The 24,527-nt window shown below is 37.8% G+C and overlaps 1 protein-coding gene across 2 annotated transcripts in view; it reads right to left on the bottom strand.

The window, feature by feature from the left end:
• Positions 1 to 9,928: 9,928 nt before the first annotated feature.
• DAPP1 (dual adaptor of phosphotyrosine and 3-phosphoinositides) overlaps positions 9,929 to 24,527 on the bottom strand; it is a 55,556-nt gene continuing 40,957 nt past the window's right edge. The window contains exons 5-10 of one of the 2 annotated variants that reach the window (XM_011969359.1): positions 18,515 to 18,562; positions 17,064 to 17,126; positions 16,272 to 16,357; positions 13,995 to 14,082; positions 13,499 to 13,560; positions 9,929 to 12,013 (exon numbers count right to left, since the gene is read on the bottom strand). In XM_011969359.1, coding sequence (XP_011824749.1) covers positions 12,004 to 12,013; positions 13,499 to 13,560; positions 13,995 to 14,082; positions 16,272 to 16,357; positions 17,064 to 17,126; positions 18,515 to 18,562 — 357 coding nt within the window. In that variant the 3' untranslated portion in view covers positions 9,929 to 12,003. The remainder of the gene's footprint in view (positions 12,014 to 13,498; positions 13,561 to 13,994; positions 14,083 to 16,271; positions 16,358 to 17,063; positions 17,127 to 18,514; positions 18,563 to 24,527) is intronic. The other variant, XM_011969360.1, reaches the window with a different exon arrangement.

Here is a 24,527-nt window from a genome sequence, read left to right as displayed (position 1 = left end):
AGAGACAGAGTCTTGCCATGGCCATGTTGCCCAGTCTGGAGTGCAGTGGTGGCATGATCTTGCCGCACTGTAACCTCTGCCTCCTGGGTTCAAGCTGTTCTCATGCCTCATTCTCTCTTGTAGCTGGGATTACAGTCTTACACCATCGTGCTTGGCAAATTTTTATATTTTCAGTAGAGACAGGAGTTCACCATGTTGGCCAGGCTGGTCTTGAACTCCTGACCTCAAGTGATCCGCCTGCTTTGGCCTCCCAAAATGCTAGTATTACACGTGTGAGCTACAGCACCAGGCCATGTGCTACTTTTTCTTCCTTCCATCCTTCCGCCCTCCTTCCAGTGTAAATATGAGATTAATTTGTGATACTGTCCTTTAAAGAACTTAGAGGTCAGTAAAGGAAGCAGGTATAGAAAGTGCTATGATAAAGCTATACATAGGATGGTATAGAACCACAGACTAGAGGCACCTAAAATGGGCAAGAAAATAGCCTTTACAAATAAAATAGAAGCAAGAGATATAATGCTTTACTTGCAAAAAAACTATAAATACAGTCATGTACCATATAATGATGTTTCAGTTAATGAAAGACCACATACGAGGGTGGTCAGAACAGCAGGCTATACCATATAGCCTAGGTGTGTAGTAGTAGGCTATACCATCTGAGGTTCCTGTCAGTACAGTATGATGTCCATATAATGATGAAATCACCTAACAAAGCATGTCTCGAAATGTATCCACATTGTTAAGCAACACATGACTGTAGTTAATTGTTACAATTGAAATATTAGATGTACTTATTAAAACCCAGAATTCCCATTATCTGGATTATTATTTAATAATGTTCAGGAAATTTTGCCAGTGCAATGGTGCATTAAACAATGTCTTTTAGAAATGAGGTGGCCAGATTTCTATTTGCAGGTAATAATTGTATATCGAAAACTAGAAAAAGAAATGATTATAAATGGAGCTACTTAACCTTTACATGTTGAATGCTGCCACTGTTAAAATTTTTGAGGGGGTATAATAGAGAAACTATCCCATAGTTCATCTGGAAAAATAAGTAGGTGAAAATAGCTAAGAAGTTTTTGAAAGGGTAATATAAACCTAGATTAACTATTTTTGAAAGGTAGTACAGAACTGAATGCACAATTAGATATCAATGGTATGTACTCACCCAAAAAAGATTTCAGTATCATACATGTGAGGGCTTAAAACATTGTGATAAAGATGGGATCACAATGGGAATAGGATTATCCAATAAGTAGGGCAGGCATTCTCTGTGCCTGCTAGGGAAGTGTAACTTGTTATACTCTTTATGTACAGCAGTTGGCAGTCTGTGAAACTTAAATTCACATACATAACCTTTTGCTCTGCAGTTCCACTTCTAGAAATTTATCCTACCAAACAAAGCACATAGATGTGCAAAAGTATGTATTTACAAGTATATTCTTTGCAACTTGGTAATATCAAAGAATTGGAAGCAACCTAAATATCTGCCATAGGTAGGATAACCGTATGCTCTGGCTTTTTGAACACTATCAGTTTATACCTGCTGTTCTTGGTATAATTATTAATCGTGCTCCTTTCACTCTCAGTGTCTCACTTTAGATAATAAATTACACAGGATTGGTGAAACAAATTTCATTTGCCCAGTGGAAAAAGGAATGAAGAAGTGCTTTAGGTACTGAGATGAAAGGATCTCTAAGACATAATAATGTTTACTGAGAAAAGCATGGTGTGAAACTGTGTGGCATGCTACAATTGATGTATAAGAAGAAAAATGTGTGTATTCATATTTGTTTGTATATGGTAGACTGTCTCTGAAGATACACATGGAAGAACCTGATCACATTGGTAGTCTCCAAGGAGTGGAACTAGATACCTGGGGGATAAGGATCCCAGGAGTGCTCCTTTTCATTGTAAACTTCATTGTACTTTGAGTTTTTAACTGTTCAAAAATACAAAATTAGAAATAAAATATTTCAACAAACAATAAAATGGGATATTTGGGGAAGAAAGTTATCTCAGGGCCTCCAAAGAAGCAGAAGCAGTTGGATATATGAGTATTTATTTCAAGGAAGTGGCTTATGCGATTGTGGGGACTGGCAAGTCTAAAATCTGTGGGACAGGTCAGAAGACTGAAAAGTCTCAGGTAGGAGCTGAGGCTGTGGTTTGGGAGCAAAAGTTCTTCCTCTTGGAAACTTCAGGTTTGCTCTTAAAGCCTTTCAGTTGATTGGATGAGTCTCACCCACATTATGGAGGATTTTCTCTTTTTACTTAAATTTAAGGGATTATAAATGTTAAGTACAACTCCAGAATACGTCCACAGGAGTACCTAGATTCAAGTTTTATAATAGTTTTTTAATATAATAGTTTTTTAATAACTAGGCAATGTGTCCTAGCCAAGTTGATGCACAAAACTAACCTTCACAGTCCACTCTTAGTCAGCTTGGCACCTGTATGCATCTTTTTTGGGTTTTTTGTTGTTGTTTTGTTTTTTTGTGAGACAGTCTCACTCTGCCACTTAGGCTGGAGTGCTGTGGCCTGATCTCAGCTCACTATAACCTCTGCCTCCCGGATTAAAGCGAGTCTCCTGCCTCAGCCTCCCGAGTAGCTGGGATTACAGACGTGCACCACCACACCTGGCTAATTTTTGTATTTTTAGTAGAGACGGGCTTTTGCCATGTTGGCCAGGCTGATCTTGAACTCCCAACCTCAGGTGATCTGCCTGCCTTAGCCTCCCAAAGTGCTGGGATTACAGGCATGAGCCACTGCACCTGGCCTGTATGCATCTTAAACCATATTTTAGTCTCTATTCAAATAAAGACAGTAACTAGGTTGTACTTCTAACATGTACAACCACGAATATTCCCTGGAGGAGGTTTCCTCAGAAGTGGATGCAATCCATTCCCCAAAGGAGGATGCAAAGTCCTTGGTGATCACTTTTTTCCTTGCTATCCTGTACCTTAATACTGCGATGTAAGGATACTATTAATATATCTTACATTAGCTAAGAGGATAAAGGAGGGGGAAAAAGATTTGTTCAGTATATATATGTGTGTATGTGCAATATATACATATTTGTATACATAAGTACACAGACATAATCACAGTTCTTGTTTTGGCAATTCGACATGTGGTTGTAGCTGGTATTTTTAACACCTTGCATTGCCTATTCCATATTTCCTTGCTCTCAGCAAGCAACTTGTCTATTTGGGATTCTGCCTGGTGAGATATTCCAAACCTTCATTCCTGAAGAATCTGAGCCATTCGTTGTCCTTCCTGTATTGGGTTTTAAAGTTTTCCATTGACTTTAATCAGGGCTTGGTAAAACAGATCTAGTGGATCTCCTGTATTCCAGACATACCCTTCTTTATTTCCTTGTGCAGTAGCAGCCCAGTTTCCCCAGGCAATCAGGACTAGTCACCATAGTCAGTACAGTAATTCTCTTCTTTATGTGTTGATTCAGAGGCATGAGGAGTGCAAAGTGGCAGAGTGGTAATCTTAATGTCCAGTTTAATAGAATCATTGTGTCTCCTGGTTGAGGTATTACTGGTTTTGGAACAAAGTCTGCTAGAACTAAAGAGCATAGGAACTTGGGGACAGAAAACAAAAATCATGCCAGTGGACAAGGGGTGATAGTGAGTGGCACAGCTCCCATTTCCACCCCTTCATTGCTGGATCTGTGAATCCTGGCTCTGGAAGAAAGAACACCATATATTGGATGCTGATTTTACAGCATATATAGCCTCCTGGAGAACATTGCCTCAGCCCTGCAAGATACTGCCACCTACCTAGTGCTGTAACTGAGCTTTCAAAAGGCTATTCTACCATTTTCTCAAGCCAGCTGCTCCAGGATTATGGGCAACATGGTAAGACCAATGAATTACATGAGCAATATAGAAAACAGTGTTGCCTCCAAATTCCAAAGATGCTTGTTAGGTATGTACTGTTTTTTATTTTGTTTTGTTTTGTTTTTATTGTCAGAGGGCCAGATGCAACAAGTTGTTCTTTACCTTAGGAGAGATATCTTGACATGTCCCACAACACTGGACCCCTAGAAATTTTGGTAAATTGGAAGGCACTTGAATTTTTGTCATATTTATTTCCCACTCTCTGAGACAAATGTCTCACCAATATGTCTAGGGTATTTGCTACTTCTTGTTGACTAGGTCCAGTCAACGTAATGTCATCAATGTAATGGACGACTGTGATGTCGTGTGGAAGGGAAATGCGATCAAAGACCCTGTGGAGAAATTATGACATAGGGTGAGAGAGCTGATACACCCTTGGGGTAGGACAGTAAAGGTATGTTGTTGGCCTTACCAGCTGAAAGCATACTGCTGTTGGTGGGGCTTATGGACAGGGATGGAGAAAAAGGCATTTGCCAGATCAGTAGCTGCATACTGGGTGTCAGCGGATGTGTTAATTTGCTTAAGCAATGAAATCACATCTGGAAAAGCATCTGCAACTGGAGTCACTACATGAGTAAGTTTGCGATAATGTACTCATTCTCCCAAGACCTATCTTTTTCTGCATAGGTCAAATAGGTGGGCTGAATGGAGATGTGGTGGAATCGCCACCATTGCATCCATCAAGTCCTTAATGGTGGCACTGACCTCTGAAGTCCCTCTGGGAATGTGGGCTTGCTTTTGGTTTACTATCTTCCCAGATAGAGGCAGTTCTAGTGGTTTCTACTTGGCCTTTCCTATTATAATAGCCCACACTCTGTAGATCAGGGAACCAATGTTGGGGTTCTGTCGGTTGCTGAGTACAGCCGTACCTCATTCATTAACTATGTCTAGGATTTGTTTTAAAGTGTTCCAAACAAAAAAAAAAAGAAATTTTTAAGTGTAGGAGAGATCAACAATATGGCAAAATATTGATGACATTTTGAAAATTTCAGGAAAAGTTAAGCAAAAAAAATAAAAGATGAAATTGTTGCAGATGGTATCTTTGTGTAGAGAAGGAAAAAAAATTGTAAGTTTTTTGATCATGCAGTTTGCTCTTGTTTAAGACCTTTTTGGATCATGGTTTGCCCCTAAGTTTTTGTTGTTGTTGTTGTTAATAAAGGCCAACTTCAGTATCTGATTTAAACAAACCAGGCTGGACTTGTCAGTTGCTCTGGTTTCATCACATAAAGGATACTTTATTGTCTGAGGCTGTGCTTAGCTGTCTTGAATAGCTAAGTTCATCAACCCAGGCATACCTTGTTTTATTGCTCTTTGCTTTACTGTGCTTTGTAGATGTCTTTGTTACAAATTAAAGGTTTATGGCAACCCTGAGTTGAGCAAGTCTATTAGCACCATTTGTTCAACAGGATATATTCACTTTGTGTCTCTGTGTTACAGTTTGGTAATTCTTGCAATATTTCAAACTGGTTTGATGATTATTATATCTGTTATGGTGCTTTGTAATCAGCGATCTTTGATGTTACTATTGTAATATTTTGGGGTGCAATAAACCACACTCATATAAGGCAACAAACTTAATAAATGTGTGTGTTCTGGCTGCTTCACTGACTTGCTGTTCCTCCATCTCTCTCCCTCCCCTTGGGCACCCCCTTCCCTGAGACACAACAGTATTTAAATTAGGCCAATTAATAATCCTAAAATGGTCTCTAAGTGTTCACATGAAAGGAAAAGTCTCACATCTTTCATTTTGAATCAAAAGCTAGAAATGATTAAGCTTAGTGAAAAAGGCGTGTTGAAAACTGAGACAGACCAGAAACTAGGCCTCTTGTGCCAAAAAATTGTGAATGCAAAGAAAACGTTTTTGAAGAAAATGAAAAGTGCTACTCTAATCAACACATGAATATGAAGCAAGACAGCGTTATTGCTGAGATGGAGAAAGTTTGAGTGTGAGTGGTCGGGACTGAAGATCAAACTAGCCACAATATTTCCTTAAATCCTAATCCAGAGCAAAGCTCTAACTCCTTTCAATTCTATGAAGGCTGAGAGAGGTAAGGAAGCTGCAGAAGAAAAGTTCAAAGCTAGCAGATGTTGGTTCATGAGATTTAAGGAAAGAAACCATCTCCATAACAAAACTGCAAGGTGAAACAGCAAGTGATGATGTAGATGCTGCAGCAAGGTATGCAAAGGATCTAGCCAAGATCATTGATGAACACCACATTTTCAATGTAGCAGAATAGTCTTCTATTGGAAGAAGAGGCCGTCCTTCAAAGCTTTGAAGCCAGTCATTGACTTCTCCTTTCTAGCACTTTCACAGCTAAAGAGAAGTCGATGCCTGCCTTCAGAGCTTCAAAGGATAGGCTGACTCCCTTGTTAGGGGTTAATACAGCTGGTGTTTAACCTGAAACCAGTGCTTACCATTTTGAAAATCCTAGGGCTCTTAAGAGTTATGCTAAATCTACCCTGCCCCTGCTCTATAAATGAGACAAAGCCTGATAATAGTACATCTGTTCTCAGGATGGTTTACTGGATATTTCAAACCGACTGTTGAGATTTACTGCTCAGAAACAAGAATTCTTTCAAAATATTACTGCTCATTGAAAACGCACCTGGTCACACAAGAGTTCCGATATGTACAATAAGATTAATGTTGTTTTCATACCTGGTAACAGGATCCATTCTGCAGCCCATAGACAGGAGTAATTTTGACTTTCAACTTTCAAATCTTATTATTTAAGGAATACATTTCATAAGGCTATCACTGCCATAGATAGTGATTCCTTTGATGTATCCAGGCAAAGTGAACTGAAAACCTTCCCAGAGGATTCACCCTTCTAAATGCCATTAAGAATATCTGTGGCCAGGTACAGTGACTTACGCCTGTAATTCCAACACTTTGGGAGGCCAAGGCCTCCCAAGAGGAGGTCAGGACTTCAAGACCAGCCTGGCCAACATGGTGAAATCCTGTCTTTACCGAAAATACAAAAATTAGCAGGGTGTGGTGGTGCACACTTGTAGTCCCAGCTACTTGGGAGGCTGAGCCAGGAGAATCACTTGAACCCAGGAGGCGGAGATTGCAGTGAGCTGAGATCACACCACTACACTCCCGCCTGAGTCACAGAGTGAGACCTCATCTCAAACAAACTAATAATGAGCTCTGGAATTGAGTCAGTAATAAACAGCCTGCCAACCAAAAAAAAAAAAAAAAAAAAAAAACACCCAGAACCCAAAGAACAAACAAAGATAAGAATATTTGTGATTACAGGAGGAGGTCAAAATATCAACATTAGCAGGAGTTGAGAAGAACTTGATTTCAGCCCTTATGAATGACTATGAGAGGTTCAAGACTTACTGGACGAAGTAGCAGATGTGACGGAAATAGTAAGAGAACTAGAATTAAGAGTGAAGCCTGAAGATGGGTCTGAATTGCTGCAATCTCATGATTAAAATTCAATGGATGATGAGTTGTTTCTTATGGATGAGCAAATAAAGTCATTTCTTGAGATGAAATCTACTTCTGCTGAAGATGCTGTGAACTTGTTGAAACGACAATAAAAGATTTAGAATGTTACATAAACTTAGTTGATAAAGCAGTTGCAGAGTTTGAGAGGAATGACTGCAATTTTGAAAGAAATTCTACTGTTAGTAAAATGCTATCAATCAGCATCTTATGCTACAGTGAAAGCTTTCAGGAAAGGAAGAATCAATTGATGTGGCAAACTTCATTTTTGTCTTATTTTCAGAAATTGCTGCAGCCACCCCAACCCTTAGCAAGCATCACCTGATCAGTGAACAGCCATCACCTTCCAGGCAAGACTCTCCACCAGCAAAACGACTGCAACTTGCTGAAAGCTCAGATGATCATTATAATTTTTTTAGTAATAACTTTAGTATGAATTGGGAAACAAAAAATGGTGGGACTTACTTTATTGCAATATTTGCTTTATTGTGGTGGTGTGGATCCAAACCTGCAATATCTTCAAGGTATTCCTGGATGGCTATACCAATGATGCATCTGGAACAGGGGAAATAATCATAAGATGGGATCAGGGACCTGCTGGGCTAACTTCTCTGGCTCCAATCTTGCTTTTTCTGTGGAAAATATGGTCATTCTCAAATGTCTCCCAGATATTTCTGGAAATCCTCATAGGCCTTTCACATGTACTCCTGTAACCACATGGCATCTGCCATTATTTTATTTTCTTCGTTCTTGCTCTCTGGGATGATTATGCCCCACAACCCTGGCCATTGTTGCTACTGCTAAGTCAGGTTGTGGCTGCTGTTGTCTACAAGGGCACACAACCCTTGCTTAAGGCCAAGGGTGCCATCTTTGTTCACAGCTGAAAATGTGACACAACTTACTATCTCATTGTCTGTGCACTGGAGACTCTGGTGAAATAGCTCCTTTAGATTTTGCTGAGGAGGGACTGAGTAACAGTCAAGAATGTGCTCTGAATCACCTTTCCCCTCTAATGATGCCCATATTCCATCAACAAAACATGTGCACTTCAACCCTTTCTGTCTTCAGGTGAATTCTTTCTCAAGAAGGCTATTTCCTTTTACCTGCCAGTCAGCTAGACCTATGCTACTCAAACGTGGTCCACAGACTGGGCTGTTGTGCACACTCTTTGCTAGCAAGATAAGTACAGAAATGCCTGTTTTAAGTGTTGAAAAACTTACAACAATTTAACATAGTAACTTTGTGTCTGTTGAATCTGATAATAGTAAACTGGGATTTTGATATTTGTATTTTTTGCTTGATTTTTCTAGTAATTTATTGAATTTTATGAGATCTCAGTCTGTGATAGATTATAAATTAAAAAAAAAAAAGAAAGAAAGAAAATCAGATGCTTTGCCGCAGATGGTTTAAGAAACTCTGCTTGACATTATGGTCAGACAGCCTGAATTCATAGTGAGCAGAATGTAGGCTCAGCCTGGCACTCTGCTATGTAGTATACTTGACTAGGAAGAGTTTGGTAGAAACATGGATTTGCTGCAGAGGATCTGAAGTAGTGGAAAAGGAAGGAAGTAGAACTGACCTTCTCCGTATAATAGTTCTCTTGCTTTCTGCCTGAAACAGGGACAGAGCATAATGCCCTGACCTGCATGCCAAGCACTTGTGAGAAATAAGGAGAGAGGAACCCACTCTCTTGCATGCCACGTGGTTGGGAAAAGAAGGGTCCTGCCCTACTGAGTTCTCTGATGTCCAGCTGTTCTGGCATAGGGTGAAGGTTTCCCCCAGAAATAGTACAGATGCTCCTTGACTTATGGTGCGGTTCCATCCCAATAAGGTCATTTTTCAGTCAAAGATATCAAAGGAGGAAATGTATTTAATACCCCAATAGACCCTTTGTGAAGTTGAACAATCCTAAATCAAATCATGATAAGTCAGGGACCATCTGTATTAGCCTTCCCTCACCATGCTGGTGTCTCCATTGATCCAGAGAAAACTCCTCCTGCGGGCCAAGATCTTTCCAGAGGGAATTTGGAGAATAACTGCTAATACTCTGTCTTAATAAGTTCATACCTGTTAGCAGACAGGTCATAATGCAGATATCCCACTCTCTTTTCTCCCATATTCCCCCGCTCTGATCTGCCATTGGCACAAAACATCCTCCCTCTTTTTGGACTTGGAGAAATAGCTGAGGAACCCTCACAGGCTCCACTTAGGAGTTAGAATCATTTCTTTGCAGGAATGCTGAGGGCAGGCAAAACACCTAGCCTAGTACTAATTACATAGCAGATACATGCTAGCTCATCTTTTTCATGTCAAAACTCTCCAACAAATTGTTTTATCCCCTGCTGAAGCACCTGTTCCATCATATAGCTTTGTGTACTTCTCTTACAGTAATTGTCTTATTTACTGCTATATATATATATGTTTCTCGTTTTGTGCATATTCAACCAAGAACTCCTTGAGGTCTTGGACTATTTCTTCAACTTCCAATTCTTTGTGGTTAATAGTCTAACTGAAGTGAATTCTTCATTGCTATTTATGATATTAATCACTTGTATATTTCTTTCAAGTTACAAATATTAAAATATATTTTAATAGCAAAATAGTACATACACAGCAAAATCATGCTCTTTTTAATAAACAGAGTCAAAGAATATAAATAAACAGGTTACGTTTTATAAAAGGTAAACATAGTAAAACACAGTATTACACACAAAGAAACACATTTCTTTCTAAGAAAACAAACATAGAACCATATACATCCGTGAGGATTCATTTGTAACTTCTGGTTTTGTTTTTTTTTTTTTTTTTTTTTTTTTTTTTGAGACGGAGTCTGGCTCTGTTGCCCAGGCTGGAGTGCAGTGGCGTGATCTTGGTTCACTGCAACCTCCACCTCCCAGGTTCAAGCAATTCTGCCTCAGCCTCCTGAGTATCTGGGATTACAGGCACCTGCCACCATGCCCAGCTAATTTTTGTATTTTTAGTAAAGACAAGGTTTCATCATGTTGGCCAGACTGGTCTCGAACTCCTGTCCTCAAGTGGTCTGCCTGTCTTGGCCTCACAAAGTGCTGGGATTACAGGCGTGAGCCGCCACGCCCGGCCAGTAACTTCTTACTTTACAAATGACACAATGCATTTTAACTCAACATTTGCTTTATCCCATATAATACAAACATAACAAAATACATTTAAAACGGTGTTGAAATATACACAAATTTAATGTAATTTCTGAGTCTTAGATGTTTAAATAAGAAACTTCTTTAACCAGGTATCCCTTTGGACTGCAAGAGCAGTTTATATCATAACTTTGCATCATAATCTTTTTACTCTCAGGCTCTTCAAGCATTTTTATCTTCTTTGAAACTTCTATCTAAACAAAAATAGTATTAAAAAAGATAACAGAAGGGGTTAGAGTCTACCAATGAACTGTGGACATCAGTATCTCATTCTTCTGTTTGTCTCCTTATTCTAATTTGAAAAAGCTTTGGAACATATTATTACCTATCATTATTACATATTTCATGTAGCTTTAGTGTTACTCCCCCAACTGGAAATAGAAGTTGCTCTTTAGTAAGGCCCGGGGTGCTTAGGGAGCAATGCAAGATTTTTCTTACATCTCTTGGGTCAACCCTATACAACTAATTCTGGGAAAGGAACTGTTAAAATACACTGTCCTTGAGAAGTGTCTTTTGGTCCATTTGGAGAAAAGGTTAAAGATAGCTCAGTGCTTACAAGCGTCTATTATGATTACCCTCATGACAATAACCATTATTAAACTAAAAGTTACCTACTGCTTTATCACCCTTCCTCAGTTTATGCTTTCTCACTCTTTAAAACGTTTACCCCCAAAGGGTGAAAATAATGGCTTAAAAATTGTACCTTCATTTACCTTTATTACACTACCTAATTGCCCATAGGACATCTAGCTCTCACAGTTTTATCATTAGAAGCAAAGGACTCACCAAATTTCTGAACCTTTTAAAAAGAGAAAATAAAAGCCACAAGCATTTTCCATTTTAGTTTTGGAAATGTTCTCTTTTTTTTTGTATAAAGAGGGAAAATTAAATTAAAAAAAATAAAAAAAAAAAAATAAACCTCTTCCCTGAAAATATATGATGTTTGCTGTCTCAGTATAAATCCTGCAGAAGTCATCTAAGCTTCTAAGTATCTGTTTCCTTCCTGGTTAATAGCACAACCTGGATGTCAGACAGGCTGACCATGACTCAGAGTGGGACTCTAGGCAACTAGTGTCAATAGGCTTGGAGACCACAATGAGTGAAAACAAAAACCCTTCCTCCTCCATTGTGTGTTCTACGAGTGAGCAGACCTAAGAGTGGTGGTTTAAGCACTTTCTATCAGAATGGTGATTGCTTCAGCATTCTCAAGGAGATGGCAACATCATGGAGAGGCAGCAACGTGAATCAGCAACGTGGTATATGGGTCCCAATCAGCAACTGCTTCTGATTTGTTTTTAAAGGAAAATCCTTAGCTGGTTTTCATTTGAAGCCTGCTGCAGATCACAGCATCAGGGAACATTCCACCTTGCTCCTGGGCCAGAGCAGTCTTTGGCAAGAAAGATCTATTCAAAGATGAACGACCGAGATCGGATCGTACCTTCCCCTCGGTTGAGCTGTTTTCTTATTTGTGACTGTAATAAAGCACACACACGTGTATCCATTATTGAGTGATTGTAATGAACCCTGGATTCTAACAAATATTAAATAAGACATTTGATTAGTAAGGATATCATACAACTATAAGTTAATTATCATGTGCCCACCCCCAACGATAAGCTAATTATCGTGTGTCCAGAAAAATTTTCTGCATTTTTTTTAGGACACATATTGTAAAGTGATTGCTAAAACATGTACAAATTGGGAATTGGTCTAATACTTATAGTAATCTATAAAATGCAATAGTATTCAATGAGTCAAAAGAAAAATATAGATCTGAAATTAATATGAAAAAATGTTCACAATATATTGCTAAGTGAAGTGAGCAGATATAGAACACCAGCAAGTGATTTGTTTTGTTTGTAGTTTGTATATTATCAATAAAGATGCTATGAACATTATCGTAACATTTTTTAGTGGATACATGCACTCATTTCTCTTATACACCTCAGCGTGAAAATGCTGAATTATAGTGTAAGCATACATATAGTTTTAAAAGAAACTGCCAAGCAATTTTTCAAAGTAGTCATACACATTTTCATTCCCTCTAGCAATGTAGGAGAGTTCTAGTTTCTTTGCATTCATGTTAATACTTGATATTGACAGTCTTCATTTTATCCATTCTGAAGGGTGTGTAGTGGTACATCATTGTAGTTTTTACTGCTAGCAAGTGATTAAATTTTGTTTTTAAATATTTATTTGTACAGAGAGAAGTCTAAAAGTGTGTATACTTGATATATTGTTCTATAATTCTTGTGTAATGATTCTGTGTTACTTTGATAATTAAAAATAGAAAGAATAAGAAATTAATTCATATCTGAGCAAAAGTTTCACAAGGCAAATTATCCCTCACTGAGTAATAAATACATTGGAACAATTTAAAAATGAATGGTATACTTATTTGAATTTCAAACTGAAAAGATAATTGAAAACAAAAGTCTCAGTATCTAGATAGGAATTTTCACATATGAGACAATTTTACAAAAACTAGTTAAGAAAAATGTTTTATGTTTGAAATCATCTGGCTGGGCATGGTGGCTCACACCTGTAATCCCAGCACTTTGGGAGGCTGAGGCCATGGATCATTTGAGGTCAGGAGTTCGAGACCAGCCTGGCCAAAATGGTGAAACCCCGTCTCTGCTAAAAATATAAAAATTAACCGGGCATGGTGGCAGGCTCTATAATCCCAGCTATTAGGGAGGCTGAGGCACGAAAGTCGCTTGAACCCGAGAGGCAGAAGTTGTAGTGAGCCAAGATCACACCACTGCACTCCAGCCTGGGCAACAGAACGAGACTCTATCTCAAAAAAAAAAAAAAAAAAAGAAATCATCAAAGCTTTCAAGATGGTATTTATAGGAAATTTTAGTCAGCTTTAAGGACAAGTTCTTGGCTAACAACTCACTAACTTGCAAGCACGTGAAAAACACGTAGAAGATTGGTGAAGTTTTGTAAGTACTCACTCAGTCTTCTCCCCGGGAGATATATAGAGAGCAGACAAAATAAACCAGCTTTTGTCCTTGACCTGCACAAAGTGATGCTTACACTGGAAACTAAGCTAAGTTTCTCTGGCAAACTTTCTTCTCTAACAATTTAAGAGGCTTTTCAACTAGAGAAATAGGTCGGCTTTCCTCTGTCAGACCTTCTGGTCCTAAATGTCCCCCTCCAGATAAAGCTGAACTAACTGACACACCTTAAAGGAAGTCTGATAGGTGGTTATTAGGCTAAGGCTCTATGTCTAAGTCCCAAATACAGCTTAATTCTTCCTTTTTTACAACCCTGTCTTCATCTCTTCTCATGTCCCAGAAGAATTAACAGACTGTTCCGCAAGCCTGGAAGTAGGCACCCAGACACCTCTTTGATTCTCGGGGATAGTCTGACTCTTTTGATAGAAATATGTTTGAAATAATCAACATGTTATTTCTCAAGACTCGACATCTGAAGGCTTAAAACTCTCACCAGTTTCCAGCGTAATATCTTGATCCACTCATCAGCTTCTACTCCGGTCTTTGCACAGAGATAAAATGTCCTGAATGGAAATACCAAACTAATAGGACAAAAGAAAGAACATAAGATATTGCAGATGATTAGCTCGCTCTCTCTCTCTCTATATATATAGGTTGATTAGCTATATATATATATATATATATATATATATGTTGAACACTAATTAGAGTATTGCAAGGGAAAAATGAATTGATAAAGGATCCAGGTAAGTACCTTGAAGAGCTGGTATATATGGACCTATTACTGCTAGCAAACTGCAGAAATGTTAAGGAAGTTGTAGATTCATATTACTACTCCAAGTCAGATGTATATACTCGAATAAGACTTTGAAGAAGAAAGAAGCATGTTCAGGACACCCCCAGATCCTTTTGTGGTTTATGTCTTAGGCTAACTCTAATACTTATGTATTTATTCAGCTGTTCTCTCAAAGATCTCTCAAAACCTTGTGCTATGATTCAAAGAATAAGCAAGACAGGAAAGTTTGCTAAAAAGAACTCATTTGTGTTAGCTTGCTTCAATGAGGATAACTCTGCCTTCTGTGGTTGTTGGCAATTTCAACTATCGAGACAGTAAAAAGAGACAACAAAACTCAATTAGTTATTTCTCCCATCTCTGAACAAGAGTCAGTCTCTGCTTCAGGGATACGAACTTTCCTACTGGCACAAAATACTTTTCCTAGATATAGAGTAATTTTTCATTTGACTGTGTCTGATTACCTAGTTAAAATTATGCAAGCGATAATAAGGTCAGCCCTAAATTACACATTGAACATACTTCTGTACTTACAGTTGAGATGCAAAATACTAAAAATCTTTTCTCTTTTTGAAAAAAAGCCTTCAGGAGGGTTTCTTAAAGCCTACGCTGTATATTTTGTTGATGCCAGCATTTAATATTGAATAGGTAAGAGGTAAGTCCTTGTGCATAGAAGGTAATACCTTGATGTGAGGTCTAGTGGAGGGTGAGTGGACAGTGGTGGGGAGGGAGTGATAGAGTGCATATACTCGAAAACTGGTTTCTGTAATTGTCATTGTTTGGTACTCCCTATAGGAGACATTATAAACTGCCAATTAATACAGATACTTTTTCCTTTCCCTTGCTAACAGAACCCCAAGCAATAAATCCTAATTTGTTTAAGCCAATTATCATCAGCTGCTGGGGATGGCCATGGCACCTGGTCTTGGCCAATGAGATATAAGGGACAATCTCAGAGGGAAGTTTCTGGAGAAACATTGGTTTTCCTGATAAAAAGGGACAGACATGGCTGATACCATCCCTACATCTTTCTTTGTACTTTGTTGAAAACATGAGACCTACAGGTGTAGTAGACGCTTGAATCCTGAAGTAGCCAGCATGAGAAAAGGCCAGGAGAACTGTAGAGACCCTGAACCTGACCTTGTCACCATAGCTGCTTGCCTCCTGATTTTTGGATATATGAGGAAAATAAAGCTCTGCTAGCTCATAGGGCATGTCTATGCAAATTTTAAACAAGACACCCATTCTCAGTTGATATTATAGAATTAACATTAATTTCCTCAGGTGTAATAATGATATTGTAGTCCTATATGTGATGTTTTATTCTTAGGAGACACATACTCAAGTCTTTAGGGGTAAAGTGCCATGAGGTCTGCAAATTACTTTCAATTGATTCAGGAAAAAAAAGTGGATAGACTGTGATAAAGCAAATATGGCAAGATATATTAATAACTGCTGATGGAGGGTATATAAACGTATGTCTTTCAACTTGTGTGTGCTTGAAAACTTTAAAATAAAAGATAGTGGGAAATAAGACATGCCTTTCTCAAGACTATTCTCCCAGTTAGAACATTTTTGTAATATACTGATTATGTTAGAAAAAAATATTTTTGTGCCATCTGCCAGATATCGTCATAACAATACAAATCACCTATCATTAGAGTCAACAAAGTTATAATTAAAATGGGGGAGAGAGCCTCAAAGAAATTAAATTGTCTAAGATGTAAATGGCATCCATCCTCTATGTGAGTCATACTTCTCCAGTACACAACGTAAGCTGAACTGGCCTGCCTGTTTGTTTAAGCTACTTTAAATGAGGTGTTACGTCACGCTCAGCTGAAAACACTCCTAATATGTAGGCATGACCCTCAGATCTGAACTTTGTAGACATTGAGATATACAGCTTTCTATTCCTTAGCCAAAATAAGTGTCTGGCAAGAAGACATTAAAAAATGTTTTCTTAATAAAACGACTTACCAAAAACAGTTTACTCTTTCTTGTGAATAATCAAATTGTACAGCTGAACATTCTGTTAGGTCTAGGATCCGAATTGGTTCTGGTGACTAAATAAAATAAAAAGCAACATATATCATCTTAAAACAAAAACAAAAACAAAACAAAACAGAAAACAGACAAATCTGTCCCTTACTTATTCCCCTCACAAGTCTTCCACTATGTGCAATTGTCAAATTTCACTAACAGGACTGACAATAGAAAAGCCCTACCACGCACGGGAAGTCCTTGGTTTTGGAATGAGCCTTTCATAAAACTGTACGTTAAGACACTGTCTTTATCAATTTACTGATGAAGATGGATTTTAACACATGGAAGAGAGGCATATTTTTCTCTCATTTTTTAAAAACTTCTACTTTCTTAGAAATTTTATATAAGAAAAGTGAGAAAAAATAATTTTAAATTGGCTTAATGAAATGGGCATGGGAAATGGACAGACTGTATTTTTAATAAAGGGACAAATTGCTGCAGAGAGACAGTTAATAAATTGCGGCAAAAGAATAATTACATTGCCCTAAACAGAGGGAATTATGTGCCCTGGGGAACTATAGCCAATCCAAGAGAGCAATTTCTGGGATACACATCTCATCTTTGCAAAATAACTCTGTTCATTTCAGGAATCAAGATTCATATCTCCAATCATTTATTAGGTGTTTCAGGTGGATATAAAAATAATTTCAGAGATTTTAAAGACATAAGTTTCTTTCATCTAGAAAATTGATTTTTAAAGGAAAAATATATTATCACGTTTCTCACCATCTGGTCTTTGTAGTATTTCAGTTCATTCCTGTGCAGAGTAAACCATCTTGTTTTCCAGGTCTGAGAGAAACACACACACACAGAAACACACACACACACAAAGTTTTGAATGCAGGAATGCAATATTTGAACCAGATGATTTACTTTCATTTTAAAAGTATCTAAAAAATTAAATACTATAACCCTGAAAAAATTCTTGTGTGTCATTTCTGAGAAAAAAAAGTTTCAAAATATCTATAAAAATTAAAATAATTTCTTGCATTAAGCTCATAATGAAGGCAGATATATCATTAGTATATTTTTAAATACAAAAAGAATTAGTCTATCATAAATATTCAATATGATTTATAACAAAAATGAAAGCAGATATATCATTAGTATATTTTTAAATACAAAAAGAATTAAGTCTATCATAAATATTCATGTGATTCATAACAAACCACTACAATTTCCATTTTATTAACCCTATAATAAAGATAAATATTGTTCTTTGAGTACCTAATATGGACGATACACTATCGTTGGAGGCTTTATATATTATACTCAATCCTCACATACAATGCCAGTGTTATTATTCTTGTCTTACAGATAAGAAAACTGAGGTTTAGGAACCCTGACTCACGTGCTATTCTAAACCTTGCCTAAGAACTCCAAGGTATCAGTGGTAAAAACCGTCACTGCCCGCTGTTACCGTCTTACATACAAACAGCATCCTACTCTATCCTGTGTGGCAATGTGCCCAGTTAAAAGAAGTAACAGAGGATTTAAGCATAAGTACGCTATGAATATGAATACTCTCTGTCCTCAGGGAGCATTTGATCTAGAAGGGACACAAATAACGAAATTATTTAGGCTAAGTCCAAGCACGCCAGTACCTGTGAGAGGTTAAATACTATGACTCTTAAAATAAGAAGGAGCAGGCACATTCTATGAAGGTCTTCTTGGCACATCCAGATGAAACAAAGGAATTCTAAAGGTACAATCTCATAAATGGGGAACATTTGGATACTCTGAACTTGAAAAAACCTAAATTATGTTTTTCTTTGGATTTTATAACATAGTTTCAGTAGCATCAGTGATGTTTTGGGCCTATCTTTAAGGAAACATTTTATACAATTTTGACTTCTTGTTTTAGAAAAAGAACGAAAGATGTTCTAGAGTTAACTTGCTATCTTCATCCTCAATCATTCCATTAAGAGGACTATATTTTATTGACTTTTAACTATAGGCTATACCTATGCAGGGCTTTGTCGAAGAATAGTCAAGTCATTTTCCAGAATTTCGACTAATGAGCCATAAAATGGACTCTTGAGTCAGGTAAATATTATAAGTGGGTTAAAATGAGCAGGCAATTATGCTTCCAAGAAAAACTATCAAGATGCGAATTGAATCTACATGACGTGTTCTCTTTTTCTGTGGCTGGCATGAGCAAAACCATACTTCCTTACCTTGACCAGGCCTCCCTGTTTGGTGAGGTAACCTTCTTTGGTGCCCAGCTGAAAAAGAAAAGCACTGAATGAAGCCCAGAACTGTCACAACAGGACGTTTGTCCTTCCTTTCCTGTCCTATTTTTAAATGAAGAATGTCTGCATTTGATCTTTAAATTACTGTCTATTTTTCACCTAGGCACTTGAAAAGCTTCCCTGTGCTGTGAGAGATTGTTTTCAGATTGGATCTACCCGCGTCATTCGGTAGCTACTAACTCTAGTTAGCAATTTGCAAACAGTAAACCACATCGTTTCACTTATAAAAGTCCGTGTTTGTCAGTGTGTCATGTGAAATCCAGCTGTTTGGATTGTTACAGGGTTATTAGCACATAAACACGCACACATCTATTGTCAATACGTTTGGGAGACTGGATTAAGAAAACAAGGATGTTTTTACTTCAGGGCTTCCCAGAGTCTGTATTATGCTAATACACTTTGTAAATTTTTAAGAGGGAACCTTAGAAACAGCATTTTTACCATTTATTTTATCACATAATCCTCTTCCCCAGCTCCCACACTCTCTTGAGATCCATGTTCCGAGAAACAGACTGTCAGGAGTGTAGATTTATTTACACCTGATTTATCCAAAATGACTTTGAAATAAGAATGAACCAGTTATTTTAACTTATGTTGTCATTAATTTAAAGGTAAAAGCAACAGCACACACTTAGCTAGCACCAATGAATTACAAGGAAGGGTGGAGAATTGTGTGAACAGAAATTTGCATAAGACAAGTAGCCTAACATCAAAAAATCTATCATTTCATAAATTCCAGAAGAAATTCAATTCCTAGTAGAATATTTTGTTCAAATGTGATGTCATCATATGTCTTAGTAAGAAACAAAATTAACAAAAATTGGGAAGTGATTTGGTTGACACCAAGGTTCTTTCTATGGTAATTTCCAGAATGTTTTTTTCTGAGGTGAATTCTCCCTACCAAATAAAAAGAGGAACAATCATCTCTACCACAATAAAAAGAGTTAAAGCAGGAAATAAGCAAATGCTTCATTTAAAATCTTAAGATATAAAATTAAGGATAAACTACCCAAATGTTCACTTAAATAATATTAATCAATATTAGTGAATTTGATATCTCATAATCAGTGTGATTTATTTTGACATTAAAGAAATTGAATTGACACAATTGAGTTTAGGTGTTATGGAAGGGCAAAAAGTAATTATTTGGGGCTTCTACAGGTTAAAACCTGTAGAGGCAAAATAACTAGGAGTAAATGGTTACATAAAAGATCCTGATAGAATTATTTACTGAAATCAAGCTAGGGAATAATCCCATCTTACCTCCACCCAAACAATATAATATAAGTGTAGTATTTTTCTAAGGTTTTGATAGGTAAGTGGAAGGCTGCATGGGAAAGCACTGAGACTATTAATTTTATTCAGGGTCTCAAGATGATAAGAAAGTAAATAATTATAGAGCAGATTTATCTTTAAAAATCTATGATCTGTAACAGAAAAACTGTTTATAAGAGCTCCCATTGGGGTACCATCTAAATGTTCAAAAACAAAGGACTATCCTTTCTGCCATCCTACCTACCTACTTGTCTCCCAGCCTTAAATGTAGTCAGAAGCCAACAGGTCAGGTAAAGCAAGGCAGGCATTGATGTGTGTGTGGAGGGCTTTCAAGCACTTTAGTACAAGGTAGTGGAGCCCAAGCAGGGCACAGGGAGCCTCTGTATGGACAATGGCAGTGACGGTGGCAGCAGCAGCTGTGTGCGAGGCATTGAAGCCTGGCAGGGTGTGAAGGGCTTCTGCCTGAAGGGGTGGATTGGGCAGCTACTGCACAGTTTCAGAGCCAAGTTGGGCTAGGTAGGCATCTGTAGTTAGGGTGGGAGCAGCAGTGGCCTGGAACTGGGCATTGAAGCATGACTGGGTGATTGGAGTGTCGGGGTAGGGGTTGGGTAGTGGAAACAGTGATGGGAGATTGCTTATATTCAATTGATCATCCCATAAGTAAGTGTACTGACGATGATAAGATCCATATTTTCTCACTGTGGAGAAGGGAAAAAACTAGAATGAACTTTGTGGTATTGGAAGTATTGTTGTGAACTCATGGATGGATGAATGAATCGATAGATAAATACAGATGTAAAAGTATGTATGTGTACATGTGTGTATACATACATATCTTCCCAGCTCTGCTCACTGAGTGGGCTGGGAGAGCACATCCCAATAACAATAAGCACATAGTACCTAGATGTCGATTTCCAAAGTGCTATTCTGAGGAAACAGAGCAGGGTTTCCTGGAGAAATAGCTGGTTCTAGAGCAGCGTACAAAGAAAGAACAAGATAAGTCTGAATCATCCTGCTATTCAGAAAGTAAGAAAGTTCTTAAAGAATTTTGAGGCTAGGCCAGGCACAGAGGCTCACAACTATAATCCCAGCACTTTGGGAGGCCGAAGCATAAGGATTGCTTGAGCCCAGCAGTTCGATACCAGCCTGGTTAAAAATGGTGAAACCTTGACTCTACAAAAAACAAAACAAAACAAAACAAAAACAAATATTAGCTAGGAGTGGTGGTGCACACCCGTAGTCCCTGCTACTCAGGTGGCTGAGGAGGGAGAGTCACCTGAACCCAGGAGGTCGAGGCTTCATGAGCCGTGATCACACCACTGTACTCCAGCCTGGGAGACAGAGTGCACAGCAACAAAAAAAAAAAAAAAAAAAAAAAAAGGAATTTTGAGGTCGTATGAACACAGACACCATTGAAAGGGCTCTTTCCCCAACTGACCAAATCAGAGAAATTTTGAAGGATCAAAATAAATAATGATAGTTAGGATTATAACCATTTGATATAAAATGATTGAAAATTTTGAAGAATAAAAAGCTTTTCCTTACGGTAGAATGACAACCAATAAATGTAAAAAGGAATAAGAGAATCAGAGAGTCACCATTTGATAACAATCACAGTAATGATTAAAACAGCCAAGAAACATCAGTAAATGCTAAAATTGGCGAGTAAAAATTTAATAAGCAACAGAATATTCTTACAGTCTCAAACAACCTCTCCCCAAATATTTTTTAATAACAAAGGGAATATGGTGACTTTAGAGTGAAGAAACCTGGTGGACACCACTTAAGGAATCAAACACACCATAGTGGGACAGATTGCAATTGTGTTACGTCTGAGAGGATGCAGTGAGGAGCACAAACAAAGCATACTTTTGTGGTATTTGTACCCAACATGAAAAAACCTATATCTAATCATGATTCAATATCATATAAACCAAAGTTGGGGAACAATTTACAAAATAACTGGCCTTTAAGTTTCAGATGTGTCTAAGTCACCAAATTAAGGAAAAACTGAGGACGTGTTCCAAAGTGAAAAATATTCCAGAGACAGGACAGATAAGTACAACTTGTGCTTGAGAACTGGATCCTTTTACTCTGAAGGACCTTACTGAGAAAACTAGTGAAGCTTGAATGAGATCTGTGGATGAAACAGTGGCACGGCCTCAATGTTAATTTTCTAGTTTGAAAGGCTCTATGTGGTCATGTAGGCAAATGCCGTTATTTTTGGAAACACACACTGAATTATTCAGGGTGATAGGGCATCATGTAGGCAATTTACTCTCAAATGGCTTGGGGAAAACCAAGTTCTGTGTACTATTCTAGCAATTATTCTGTAACTTTGACATTATTTCAAATAAAAAAGAATGTAAAAACGTAATAACGGATTAACTGAATAAACTGATATACCCAAATAATGGGATATTATGGAATTTGTTTAATGGTGTTTTAGAAAACTAAGTAATTACATGAAAAAAATGCTAAATATATAGTTAATTAAACAAGAATATTACAACTCTACAATGAAGAGCTCATTATTTTACGTGTGTGTGTGTGTGTGTATACACACGCACACAGAAAAGACTGGAAGGATAAACAACAAAATATTAAACCTGAGAAGAGTTTCAAAAACGAAATACTGGAAAAGGGCAATATGCAAGGAAAGTGTCCAAGAAGAGGAACTACAAAATGTGTCAAAGATTACAGAATAAAAAGAGAAAGATATTGCCAAAGCTAAGGAAACAGAATTTTTAGAAGGAGGGAATTGTTAAAAATGTCAAATACCACAAAAGGGAAGCTAAGGAAACTAACATTTTAGATAGGACCTATTATGTCAGGAACTTGAACTATATTAATTTCAATCTCTACCAACCAACTAATTGGTATTTCACATTTAACATGTCCAAAATAGAGCTCTTCTTTCTCATCCCCTTAACCCACCCCTCCAGCAGAGTCGGTCTTCTCAGTAAATAGCAGGGCTTCTCTGCCATGACTCTGCTACTCTTTCTTTCATGTATCACATTCAATCCATGTGCAATAATCTTTTTTTAAACAAGCTCAGAAGGTAAAGAATTTTTATGTTATGCACAAAAAGTACTATTGAGATTTTTGGGCAAGATAATTCTTTACCACTCTTTGAAGAATAGTTGGCCTCTGATCACTGTTGGGAAACAATTCTCTACGGGTCTCTTGTGTTTCCAAATGTCTTATGGGCAAGGCATTAACAGCTCTTTGTTGCAGACTGATATTTAAAGCATGCTTATACAAGCAGCCTTGGAATATAGAAATATTTCCCTTCAGAGCAAAAGACATGTCTACTGATCATTAGAAAAGATTTGGGTTCCCAAGGCTCAGGATTCCTCTCTTGTAGGGCAACCCATTATGGATATCAACTGGCCCTTTCAATGTTGCCCTTTGGGAACTTCGACTCAGCACAGGGAACTAGCACAAATACTGATATCCTAGCTCTTGCTCTTCCTGTGAATAACAAACTATTTTTCATCTCTTACCTAGAAGTCTTATGTCATCCATCAGCATCCATGAAACTGTAGCAAGCTAACTTGTTAGCTTGCAAGCAGGGTAAAGTCAGACTCTTCATGGCTCTTGACACTCACTCATGATAGTAGTGCTGCAAAGCATTGCACCAGCAGAAACACTCATATTTCTAAATGTTCAGCGGGGAGGTGCTGCTCTTTGAAAACTCCATTGCCTTATGTGATCTGACCCCTCATTACCTCAATAATCTCACCTTCTACAACTTTTCCTCTAGCTCACTTCGTCCCATAATTCTGACCTTCTTTCTAGCCTTTGAAACACCTCAATTTAGTTCCCACTCCAGGGCTTTGGTACCATTTCCTCTGCCTGCAGCACTCTTTCCACATCTTGACATGAATCACTTCTTCCCTTCAGTGAAATCTCTTACTAATGGTTCCTCCTCACTGAGGCCTCCCCTGCTTCCCTCTTCTCCCCTTATCCTACTTTTTCTTTTCATGATGTATTACCATCTGGTATTAGATTACTGCATTGATTATTGTCTGTGATCTTCACTAGAATGTGAGCTCAGTGAGGGGAGGAGGACCGTTGTCAAAATCACTGCCAAACTCCCAGTGCTTAAAACAGTTGTGAGTGTATTGGAAAAACTTTTAAAAAAAAGTTTGTTTAATAAATGAATTAATTAAATTTAATACTATCATGGGAACTCAATGCTATGTTGTTTATGAGACATAAATAGCAATTTCCCCAAATGCAGTTACTAAAAGATGTTAAAGAGTTTTACACAATCGTCTGCATTTCTGGGCAGTGGGGCATCTTTCACTTTCACTTCAAACAAGAAGTTCTTTTAATTCTCTTCCTCCACTGCTAAACCTTGAGCCAGAGCTACACCCCAAAAGGAAAATGCAGAAGTCTGAAAACCCTCAGGGCTCTCAGACTGGAGTTGTAGGTGCAGCATCATGTAGCCATTTCGGGTAGCAAATGAAGGCTTAGAACTTGTGTTTGATAAGGGACAAGAGCATTCTGATCAGACCAGAACTCTTTCCCCAGTTATGCTGGTCCAGTCACCAATGATTTCTCAATAAGAAGTAATGAGAAACATTTCAGATCCTCTAGGAAACCTTTACAGGTTTTTTTGTCCATAGTGATGTACAATCAACTTCATAAGCTTGTC

Source organism: Mandrillus leucophaeus, unplaced genomic scaffold, assembly GCF_000951045.1.
Source record: "Mandrillus leucophaeus isolate KB7577 unplaced genomic scaffold, Mleu.le_1.0 Scaffold887, whole genome shotgun sequence".
Lineage (NCBI taxonomy): Eukaryota > Metazoa > Chordata > Mammalia > Primates > Cercopithecidae > Mandrillus > Mandrillus leucophaeus.
This window is presented reverse-complemented; position numbering and strand designations above follow the sequence as displayed.